This window comes from Aphidius gifuensis, linkage group LG1, assembly GCF_014905175.1.
Source record: "Aphidius gifuensis isolate YNYX2018 linkage group LG1, ASM1490517v1, whole genome shotgun sequence".
NCBI lineage: Eukaryota > Metazoa > Arthropoda > Insecta > Hymenoptera > Braconidae > Aphidius > Aphidius gifuensis.
The window spans coordinates 31,468,432-31,480,355 of NC_057788.1; the positions used below are offsets into that span (position 1 = coordinate 31,468,432).

The window sequence follows — 11,924 nt, forward strand, 5'->3', positions numbered from 1 at the left end:
TTGTCATCATTTAGATATTTTTTATATTTTTAATTCAAATTTTACCGTTTATTTAATTTAAATTGTGTTTTTTTATTTTTTAATTTGTTTTTATGCTTGGAGATTATTATTAGGCGTGTCGTGATTAAAAAAAGTTTTTTAATTTTTAAAATTATACATTCACTTTGTTGTTAACTCAAATGCAATTGCTAATTAGTATATAATTAAATTATTTATAGCTCATGATTATTATATTTTTATAAATATCTAATTTTAAAAATTTATAAATTTTATTTTTATTTAACTGATAGTAATTTTTTTATATATTAATTTATAACTTTTTTAATTTTTTTTTTTAATGAATCATGTTATCTATGTTCATCTTTGAAATTTTATCATATCAGTTTTGATAATAATAATTATTATTATCATTTATCAGCAGTAGAAAAAAAAAAAAAAAAGAAAAAAAATCTGTTTATTTTATTTATAAAATTACTTGATTAGAAAATTAATTGATTAGAAAATAAAAAAAAACTTGTATATTCATTTTGTATAAATAAATGATTAAAATGTATATTTAGTTGGTGAAAATTAATGGTCATTCTGACTGAGTGTTGGAAAAAAAAATATACTCAAAAAAAAAAAATAATAAAAAAACCACTTAAAATAATCAGGGTCTGGTTTTTTAAATTTATATTTTTATTTATTTTTATTCCCACTCTGAACTTTGGCGATAATGGTAGACTGATTTTACAGTAAATATTGAAGGTGACAAACCACTCAGTATATAAATGATCTTACTGGATTGATCATCCACCTGAGTCACCAATAATTCCTCCACAAATACGTAATAATTAATACTGTGTTTATTATTGCAACACACAAACAACGTCATTATTTATTGTTATAAATTAACATTTTATCTTTATTATTTTATCATTCAAAAATTGATTATTATTATTATTATTAATAATAAAAATGCCTGAATTAAAATTAGAAAATTGTGACTCTCAAGTTGTTTCTGATAAGACAATATATCAGGATATTCTTCAACTTTGGAAAAATCGTGAGTTAATAAATTTTGTTTTTTTAATTTAACAACAATTAATAAAAAAAATATATGTAATTTTTATATTTTTTAACCTTTAAAGTAATAAACCAGTTTTAACTAACAGGACTCTTTTAAAAATCATATTTTTAAATCGACAAAAACTGGTTAACCCTTGCTGACGTTATTTGATGATTAAAAAATAACAGTAAATTCAAGTTTACAAAAATAACGGAAAATTAATTTTAATGATATTTATTGGCCTTTTATTAATTAACTATATTATCAAAATTTAAAATACGTAAAATTAATTAATTTATAATGTTAAATTTAGTTAGAAAAAAAGATAGAATAATTTATGAAAAATTAACCACGTGGATTTGTTTTGGTTGTTGAACTTTAGTCGTTCCAAAAGTAACCAAAATTCTCTTGGATTTCAATGATAAAAAAAACAAAAAAAAAAAATATAAGAATTTACGAAATCAACCCTTAAGCTTTGCCGAAAAGCATTTCAGGTCTCGACCACTTGCATTTAACAGCAGCACTGAGTTACCGGGTCGAAGCTCCCCAAAGCTTTCGCAAGCTCTGGAGCCAATGTAGTCTGATAGTCCAACACCCACTTAAAACAACCACCCACCCGGACATGCTACAGCCCCAAGTGCCAAAACGTGACAAAGTTGATTCTCCAAAATTCAAATAAATAATTATAAAATTTTTCAATAATATAAACAAAATTTAAATAAATAAAATTGAGTTATTTCGAAATTAAAAATTATCGTGAATGAAATTTTTCTACGTACAATTTTTATCATTGAAAAAAAATTTTAAAAAAATAAAAAATAAATGTATTAGAGATCCGGGATGCTGGCGCATCAGAAGTCTGAGGCCAGAGGCCTCCACGCCCACCACAGTTCAATAAAAAAAAAGTTGAAATAAATAAACTACCCAAAGTGAAATAAATAATACTTGAAAATATTTAAAATATTTATTGTCAATAAATAAACAAGGAGTTGAATTTTTAATATGACAATATTTTTAAGTGATTATTTTGTCAAAAATTAAGTTAAACAATAATGTGGTGATTAAAAAACGAAAATAGTATATCAAAAAAAAATTATGTGAATTTTTCAACGAGAATTTTATCCCCAATTCCTAAAAAAAATTATATTTCGTTGTTATTATTGAATGAGCAATTAATCACAGCATCTTTGTTGTAAATTTTTGAAAAATTTATTGAAGAAAAATAATGAATAGTTTTTGTGATTGCAAAAAATATGAGACAAGTAAAAGATGAAAAATTGAAGCTGAAAAATAATTAATTTAATGTCAAATAAAATTATGTTTGAAAATCGATTTCCGCTGAGAAAAAGGAAATAAAACATACTGAAAAATAATTGTGCAAAATGTATAAAATATAAAAAAAAAGTAAATTTATGTTATAAAATTATTAATTAGTTATTTAATGACGAGTTTAGTAATAATTATTGTTAAATATTTATACATAAATTAGTTGAATATATCAAAAAAGTAATTAAAATTTTAAAAAATATATGAAAAAAAAATTTAATAATGAATTTATGAATTTTAATTTATATATAAAAGTTTATTTAAAATAGAGATAAAAATGTTTTCGTGTTGTTCTTGTAATAGAAAAGAAAAAAAAGACAGTGAAAATGATGAAGAATCAGAAGAGTCTAGTTCTTCATCATCGCAAGATAGTTCTGATCAAGTTATTGAAACTGTTGAGGAAATAAAATTTACAGATTTTGTTATAATTCCATTGAAAGATGAAAATTGTGTTGAAGAAGAAGAAGAAGAAGAGAAAGAGGATCAAGAAGACACTGTAGAATCTAAAGAACTAAATATTCAAAAAAATTTAGAAAAAATAATTGAAGATGTTGAAGAGATAACAGTCAATGTTGATGTGTTAAATTCTGATAACACATTGGATAAAATAAATGATAAAAACGTTGATCAAGATGACAATAAAGAAGATTCATGTTCACTTGGTAATTCAGCAGAAACAGTTGTAAATATTGAGGATAAAAATGATACTCAAGATGATAAAAATAGCGAAAATAATATAGATTTATCAAGTGAGAAAAAAAATGATGATGATTCTTCAGAAAATAAAATTATTGAGGAAATAAAAAATGATGAAAAAGAAATTTTACAAGATGTTGAAAATGAAACTACAACACTTTGCCAAGAAGAAGAAGAAGAAGAAGAAGAAAAAGAAGAAGAGCAACCACAAAAACAAGAAGAAGAAGAAGAGGAAGAATTAATTATCAAAGAAAAAATATTAATAGAAAATAATCAAAATAATGATGAAGTAGAACTTGAAGAATTAAATAAAATAGAACCAGTTGACGATGAAAAAATACCTGACAATATTAACATCGACAATGACCTACAAGAAATTTATGATAATAACAATGACGTTATTGAAATATCAACTTCATTTGTCGATCCAGACGATGAAATAATAAATGATAAAATAATTGAGGAAGACGAACAAGAAGATAACTATGAATCAAAAGAATCAAGCTCCTCAAAATCATCAGTTATTATGGCTGTTAATAGTGACGAAATAGATAATAAAATTAATGGTGATACTGTCACAACACCAGAAACAATATCACCAGAATTAACAAAAAAAGAATTCACCAATGATGAACAATTAATAAATAATAACAACGAAGTAATTGATATTAAATTAGATATAAATTATGAAAATAATAATAACGATGTGTCAAGTAAAAATTCACAGTCATCAAATAGTTCTGAAGAAGCATTAAATATTTGTAAAATAACAATTGAAAAAGGTGTATTAGGACCACCAAAAAGTAATGGTCTTTTTCATGCACCAGGTTATATTGAGCGAACGTTAATTGTCGGACCAGATGAAGATGGTGATGATTCTGTATTTGAAAGATCAATAACAGTTGAAGAAACAGCTCCAGGTGGTGTTGATAATAATATTGTTGTTGATGTTGATGATGAAGAAGAAGATTTAATTGATAAAAATTCATCAATACTACAAAAGCCAATAATACGATGGTTATCACAAGAGGATGATGATTCACTTGAAGTCAGTGGAATGCTGGAACCTCCAGCAACACCAATTGCCAAAGATGAACTTGCACTTAGACGACATAAATTTTTTTCTGATCTTATACATGCAACTAATTTATCAGCAAATCATAAAGTTCATTTTGATCCACTTGGACCATTGGTTCATCCTGGTCAGTCTACAATTATTTATTTGTTTTTTATTTTTATTTTTTATCATCAGATAAATTAATAATGTGTTGGTGATTTTATTAGAATTATTTTTAATAAATAATCTTGTCTATCAGGACACTTGGTGTGTGACTTACGCCCACGAGGATAATCCCCACTTAATTTTTTATTTTCTGTATCCTAAGTAGCATAAAATATTTGCTCTTTCTCTATTTTTAAAACTTGGATATTCTTGAATATTATCCAAGAGACGGGGATAAAGTTGTCTCAGTGTTTGGCGAGTTACTGGAAAGTAAACTTTGCTTTTTTTAAAAATATTTATTTATAAAAAATTGCTAGATACTAATTAGGTAAAGTCTTTTCAAGTTTTAAACTATTTTTATTGTTAGCTCTTCTTAGTTGAAAAAAAAAATTTAAAAAGTATAGAAAACTTGTCTTGGTTTTGAAAGTCTTCTTCTTTTTTTTTGCTTTCAAGCCAAAGTTGTGATGTGAATTAACTTAAACTTTATATAGACTTGATCAATGATGAGTTGGATTTTAGAAAAAAAACTTGTTGATACTTTTTTTAAAAAAAAAATAATTCTTAAACTGTTGATTCAAGATGTGAAATATTTATATCACATTTGAAACGTAATACTCGTTGATGAGAATTGAGGTGGGAAAGACTATTTGTGTTTTTTCATGATGTCTCTATCTATATTTAATGAGAGACCCAATTTGACAAATTCACATTGTTCTTGGCAAGCCCACAATTTACAAATTGCAGAAAAAATAAAACAATAATTAATAAATACATTTTTTTTTTTCTATTTTACAATTAGAGTAAATTAGTATTGACCTAGTTTTTTTTTTTTATTAATTAAATTTTATTATGTTTTCAGGTTGCGATAGTGAAAGAGAAGATCATCTTGAAGAACTTGTAACACGCTTGGAGAACGTAACAAAACGTTTAGAAAGTGTTCCTGAAAAATTCATTGTAGAAACTCAAGAAGTTGCTATTCAAACTCAAACACCATCACCAAAAAGAACAAATAAATTTATCGAAAAATCTGAATCAATTGAACAATCAATTGACATTGCAAATAACATTGAAATTAATTTGAATAATATTAATTCATCAAGCAACATGTCGATTGAAAATTACGAAGATATTATTGCTGGACCAGTTGCTGAGTATCTTAAACTTAGTGAAAAAATTGGTGGTGATGTTGCTAGTCATAGCAAGCTTGTTCAACAAGCATTTCAGTAAGTAGAAAAAAAAATATTTAAACAACAAATCAAAAGCTATAATAATTAATAAAATAAAATGCTTTTTTTTTGTTTATTTCTTAGAATTCAATTACAATATATAAAAACTGCATCAAGCCGAGCAGCACCATCAAGTCAGTCGGAACAAGTTTCTTTATTAGGACCTTTGTCAAGTCAAATACAGGCAATACAAGAATATCGTGAAAAAAATCGTGGCTCACAATATTTTAATCATTTATCAGCAATAAGTGAAAGTATACCAGCACTTGGTTGGGTTGCTGTATCACCAACACCAGCACCATATGTCAAAGAAATGAATGACGCTGGACAATTTTATACAAATAGAGTATTAAAAGATTGGAAAGAAAAAGATAAGACACATGTTGAATGGTGTAAAAATTGGGTACAAACATTATCTGATTTACAAAAATATATACGTCAATATCATACAACTGGTTTAGTATGGGCTAAAAGTGGTACTGGTGTAGCACCACCACCACCACCACCATCATGTGGTATGCCACCACCACCACCATCAATGCCAATTGGTGAAATTGATAGTCTTAATATTAATGATGATCGTTCAGCTTTATTTGCACAAATAAATAAAGGTGAAGATATTACAAAAAGTCTTAAAAAAGTTACATCTGATATGCAAACACATAAAAATCCATCAATAAGATCTGGACCAGCTCCATTTAAAGCACCAGTTGTTAATAGTTCTGGTGCAACAATGAAAACAACACTTCCAGCTAATGCACCAATTGATAAACCACCAGTTTTTAATAGAGATGGAAAAAAATGGCTTGTTGTTAGTAATTTTAATTGTTGAATTTATTTTTCTATAGCTTCTCTTTTTCATCTAATAATGAATATTGTTTTTTTGTGATTTTAGGAGTATCAAAAAGGCAACAAAAATCTTGTGATTGAAGATGCAGAAATGAACAATGTCGTTTATATGTATCGTTGTCAAGACAGTACAATTGTTATCAAGGGAAAAATTAATTCAGTTGTTATGGATTCATGTCGTAAATCATCTGTTGTTTTTGATTCACTTGTATCAAGTATTGAATTTGTCAACTGTCAAAGTGTTCAGATGCAAGTAAGTACAACATTAAATTGATATTAAATATATATTTTAATTTATAAAAATTATAAACATCATACAAGAGCTTAATTTTTTTTTTTAAAAAAAGTACATTTATCAAAAAGAAAATTAAAAAAAAATAATATGAGATTGACAACGAGGTAGTCATCAAGTTAAAATTAATTTTTAGCACAAAATTGTTTATTTAATTGACAAAAATTTTGATCTTCTTTTAGAATTTCATATAGTGCAATGTATTCTTCTTTTGTTATTATTGAATTGTTTTTATTTTCATCAGATAAATCTGATATTGATGTACTCACATCTGACATTGATGGTTTTGCCAAAACTTCAACTGATGGTTTTTCGTTGATAACTGTTGATATAATTGTACGTATTTTTGGATTGCTTGTGTCATCATAATTCAATGGATTATCTGATAAATCATCATCAATGATTTTTTGAATTTTAAGATCTCTATTTTTAATATATTCACGAAATGTTTTGGGATCTAAAATTTTTGTTACACTATTGTCTCTTTCAGTTATAATATTTACATATATTACTGTTTGATTATCACAAATATTATTTTTTTTTTCCCAATTTTTAATCTCTTTTTCAAAGCTATAATTTTCATTAATTTCAAAATTTTTTTTATCACTTTTTTTTATATTTTCTTCGGAATTTATTAGACGAGGGTTTTCAAATCTTGTACGTAGTATTGGTATTGATGATTTTGATGCACATTTCATATCTTTTATTTTTTCATTAGCATCATTTTTTAATTTAATATTTAAACGTTTATCAAATAATGCTATTTTACTTTTTGATAAATCGTTATTTTTTTCAAGACTGTCATATTTTCTTGGTGTAATATATGAACGACTTCTTTTTTGTGTTAAATCAATACTACTTTTAAAATTTTTACCTAAATTTTGTTTATCATATAAACTTAAATTTAAATTACTTTTTGTTTTTAATGATTTTCTATTTAATAAATTTGTTTTATTTAAATTTTTCATTAACTTTGTTTCATTTTTATCAAATGATTTTATAAATTTTCTTTTATTATCTAATGGTAAATTTGTTGTTTTATTTTTTGATCCAACTCGTGGAAGTGTTGATGTGCTTGAATATTTAATTTGTTTTTTCGTTATTATTGGTGATATTTTATTTAATGATAATTTTGATTTTTCAATTGTCAAACTAGATTCATTTGAGCTTAAAATATTTTTACTACTAGCATCTAAATATGTTGAATTGCCAGAATCAAATGATTCACTTTTACTATCAATTGAGTCATGACTTTTAATTGTAGTTGCATCATCAATAATAGCATTATCATCTTCTTGTTTTTGTGTTATTAAATCTTCATCAATTTTATTTGTTAATTTATCATCAATATTAAGCTCTTCACAAAAATCAATTTCATCAATTGAGCGAATTTCTTTTGGAGGTTTTACTGATTCAATTGACTCAACCATGCAATAATCAGATGTAAAAATTAATGATGATGTATCAGCTATTGTCAAGTCTGTACTACTTGGTACAAATTCAATATTCGACAATGATTTATCATTTATTTCTCTTGATATTTCAGAATTTGAATCATCAATATTCCAATATTCTTCTAGTTCTTTTAATTCTTCAAATGTTATGTTTTCCAATTGAATCAGGTCATCCTTATCGTCTGGTAGATTATCCTGTTGAATATTAAATTCAACTATTTCTTGTTTTGGAAAATCAAATTCTACTGATTCATTGTCATCAGTTTTTTTAATTATTGTTCTTCCTGTTGTTGGTTCATCTTCAGTATTATTATTTATTTCTTCCTCATTATTATTTTCTATCAATGAAATTTCATCAACCAACAAATCTTCTTTAATATTATTTTCATCTTCATCTTTTAAATCAATAAGATCAATTTCAATTTCATTTTTATCATCCATTATTTCAATTGTATTATTTAAATTTTTTTCATCATCACAATTTTCTTTCTCGAAATTTTTGGTATCAATTTCACAGTCTTCAGTAATTTTTGATGCTTCACTTGTGTTTATTAAATTATCTTCAACTATTTCATTTATTATTTTTTCGGATTTTGATACATCATCATTATCATCAATTTTTTCAACTGAAAAATCATCAGTTTCTTCAGTTTTTTCTTCATGACAATATTCAAAGCCCATCAAAGATATATCAGACGAAACATTTGAAATTTCTTGAACTTTTTCACTTGTTTTATTTGATATCTGTTCATCTAGGTCAATTGATTTATTTATTTCCTCACTATCATATATTTTTGATGAATTATCTATTTTATTTTTATCAATAATTGTCGTACTTGATCGTTCATTACAACTGCTGCTTGATTGTTCCTCTGAAATAATATCCAATACTTTAAATGACGTTCTCATTGATGAATTATGATCAGAATCACTTGATTCATCAGATCTATCATCAATAATATTATTCCAACACATTGAATTGTGAATAATATTTTCTATCGATGACAAAGGACTTTCAGAAAACATTGTCATTTCATCATGCTCAGATGAAGCACACGAATCATCACAAGATTTATTTTCATTTAAAATTTCTTCTTTTATTTCTATCTCACTGGGAGAGCTTATTTTTTCAATTGATTCATTTTTTATCTTTTCATGTACTATTTCATCTTCTTTTTTTTCCATTTCGGATTTTATTTTTTCATCAATTGAATCATCCTCTTTGACATCTTGAATTTCTTCAAATGAATTTTTTTTTAATGGTGTAATTACTACAGCACTTTCTTCATTGATTTTTTCAATAACAGACAATTTTTTTTCATCAATAATGGATTTATTATCATCACTATCAGTGTCTGTTTTTAATTCATTTAATTCTTGTAAATATGCTTTTGCTATTTCTTTGTCTTCTTGACTTTTATCATAGTCACGAAAATCACGTAGAATTATTTGCATACCTTGAAGTCTTTTTTGTACTTTATCAATTTTATTTTCTTCTATTTTTGTGTTGTTACTATCATCATCATTCAAATTATTAATCATATTGAGTTTTTTTTTATCAGGAAAAACAAGTTTATCAAAATTCCCTAATGTATCTTTCAAAATAATTGGTTTTTTAAGATTTAAATTAAAATCTTCATCAATTTTTTTAGTCTCAATGCACTTCAATAAATAATCATTTGAATTATTTTCTTTGTATTGAATAGTTTTAATTTTTCCTTGCCACATGCCATGGCTCATTTTGTACGTTAATATATTAATTTTTAATTCAAGATCTTGAACTTTAAAATTAACTCGTCGTAATAATTCACGTTGGTAATTATTTTCATTCATTGTTTTGACCTTTGTCCAAACAATATGCAATAAAATTGTACAAATAAATACAAGGCTAATTACCTAGAAAATTATAATTCAATTATAATTTTTTATATAGAAAAAAATTGACATTACTTACTCTCCACATTGTCGATTCATTTGTAACACAATCAACAACATCTGTAACAATTTCTGACCAAATATAATGAGCAATTGCCGATGGACATTCTCTCCAATCAAATTCACAAATAAAACGAACTGGCTGCAAGTTACCACCTGGAAAATTCATTTTAACAAACAATTTTTCATGTTGTTTTAATTTCTATTTGACAAATTACCTAACTGCCATCGCAGCTTAGAGTCCCATGGTGCCATTTCAAGTAAAAAAATAAATAAAAATAAAAATCCACCTCGTTGATAAATAACGTCAATAAATGTGTCAAAAAAAAAAAATGGTTAGAATATAAAATTGACAATCGTTTAGGAAAAAAAAAATGTTTATATTCTTTTTTGTTTTTTAAATTTAATTTTAATAATTGTTTTATTTTTGATCAGGTTCTTGGAAAAGTGCCAACAATTTCCATTGACAAGACTGATGGATGCCAAATGTATCTGAATTCTGATTCTCTTAATGTTGAAGTTATCAGCAGCAAGTCAAGTGAAATGAATGTCATGGTACCAAAAGGAAATGGAGACTATGTAAGTATTATTTTTGTTCAAGCAAAATACACAACAATTATTGCTGATTTATATTTTATAAATAATTATTTTATTCCAGACGGAGTATCCTGTTCCAGAGCAATTTAAAACGACTGTAAATCCAAAGGGCTTGACAACTATTTGCGTTGACTCTCTTGGTTAATTTAATATTCTCAAGACTCTTAGAAATTAACAAAAAAAAAAAAGGTACTAAAATATCCCTCTTAAGATATTTCTTTAAAATATATCACAAATTTTGTTTCTTTCTTTTTCCTTTTTTTTTTTTTCACTAATTTATACATGTAATGATAATTATTTTTTCCTTAAAAAAATATTGATTTTTTTCTCAAAATTGGGACAAAAGTTTTGTAATCCTTGTGCCCAAATTTTTATACATTTACACAATTTATAATCTGAAAATTAAACTTTTGTCCTAATTAAATTTACAAAAAAAAAAATTAAAAATTAATCAATCAAAGCATTGAAAATTAATTTTGTAGTTTGTCGAAATCAAAACAGTATTGGCATGATAATAAATTATCAGTCAAAAAAAAAAAAAAAATGATAATAAAAAGTTTGGCAAATGTAAAAGGACAATGCTGACTAATTGTGACCATTAATCATGTGATTTTTTAATGATCAGTCATATGCTAATCAATAATTATAAGTTTAGAATAAAAAAAAACGAAACTTACATCAACTCAATAAGCAAAATGTGTGAAAAATTATCAATATAAAATAACAGACATAAAAATATGATTTCAAGTAATCAATTTATTGGTCTTAACAGAAAAAAAAAATAATAAAATAATAATTTTATTATTTTAAGATATATAATATCGTCATTTGTGTTTATGACAATTATTTTCAGTCATTTGTCAATTTAATCTCAAAAAAAAACAAAAGTAATATACAACTATGAAAAATAAAATAATAATTAAAAAATACATATTTCTTCATAATAATACAGTAAAATTTATTATTAAATTTACTTTATTATCTAAAATTCAATATAATATATATACAATTTAATAAAACTATTACAATTTACCTTTGTGTTTAATTTATTTTAGTACTTTGATTTTAAATCACAAAAAAAAATAATATACCTGTGAAAATTCAACGAATTATTTTCACATTAAAAATAAAACAACTAAAGCTAAACAGTCTTACTAATTGAACGTTAGACAATTGCACAAGCGTTTTAATTTTCCCATGCAGTCTTTTGCGTTATTCTTCATTTTTTTCTCTATAAAAATTTCGTCTTTTAATTATTTTTTCGTTTCTAATACTAGGT

At 24.7% G+C, this 11,924-nt stretch overlaps 2 protein-coding genes across 4 annotated transcripts; one reads left to right on the forward strand and one right to left on the reverse strand.

Moving 5' to 3' along the window:
- The first annotated feature begins 770 nt into the window (after window positions 1-770).
- LOC122860463 (adenylyl cyclase-associated protein 1) lies at window positions 771-11,211 on the forward strand. Of its 3 annotated transcripts, none has more exons than XM_044164287.1 (6): window positions 771-1,045; window positions 5,152-5,515; window positions 5,603-6,329; window positions 6,414-6,620; window positions 10,484-10,627; window positions 10,707-11,211. In XM_044164287.1, exons 1-6 carry the CDS (start codon window positions 958-960, stop codon window positions 10,788-10,790), a joined length of 1,614 nt encoding a protein of 537 aa, XP_044020222.1. In that variant the 5' UTR covers window positions 771-957; the 3' UTR covers window positions 10,791-11,211. The 3 variants fall into 3 exon arrangements, with proteins under 3 accessions (XP_044020222.1, XP_044020221.1, XP_044020223.1); XM_044164286.1 differs by lacking the exon at window positions 771-1,045 and adding an exon at window positions 3,290-4,272; XM_044164288.1 differs by lacking the exon at window positions 771-1,045 and adding an exon at window positions 4,602-4,620.
- Window positions 6,629-10,460, reverse strand: LOC122860462 (MATH and LRR domain-containing protein PFE0570w-like). Its single transcript, XM_044164285.1, has 3 exons — window positions 10,267-10,460; window positions 10,068-10,204; window positions 6,629-10,009 (listed from the first exon to the last, which is right to left on the reverse strand). Exons 1-3 carry the CDS (start codon window positions 10,301-10,303, stop codon window positions 6,785-6,787), a joined length of 3,399 nt encoding a protein of 1,132 aa, XP_044020220.1. The 5' UTR covers window positions 10,304-10,460; the 3' UTR covers window positions 6,629-6,784.
- Window positions 11,212-11,924: the final 713 nt, after the last annotated feature.

What these genes read in the sequence shown, in the direction of transcription:
- LOC122860463 (XM_044164286.1), top strand. Translation starts at nt 3,597, where the DNA reads ATGGCTGTTAATAGTGACGAAATAGATAATAAAATTAATGGTGATACT. An exon ending in CTTGTTCAACAAGCATTTCA is followed by an intron (nt 5,516 to 5,602) that starts GTAAGTAGAAAA and finishes TTTATTTCTTAG; the next exon opens with AATTCAATTACAATATATAA. An exon ending in ATGGAAAAAAATGGCTTGTT is followed by an intron (nt 6,330 to 6,413) that starts GTTAGTAATTTT and finishes TTGTGATTTTAG; the next exon opens with GAGTATCAAAAAGGCAACAA.
- LOC122860462 (XM_044164285.1), bottom strand. Translation starts at nt 10,303, where the DNA reads ATGGCACCATGGGACTCTAAGCTGCGATGGCAGTTAG. An exon ending in TAAGCTGCGATGGCAGTTAG is followed by an intron (nt 10,205 to 10,266) that starts GTAATTTGTCAA and finishes TGAATTTTCCAG; the next exon opens with GTGGTAACTTGCAGCCAGTT. An exon ending in ATGAATCGACAATGTGGAGA is followed by an intron (nt 10,010 to 10,067) that starts GTAAGTAATGTC and finishes ATAATTTTCTAG; the next exon opens with GTAATTAGCCTTGTATTTAT.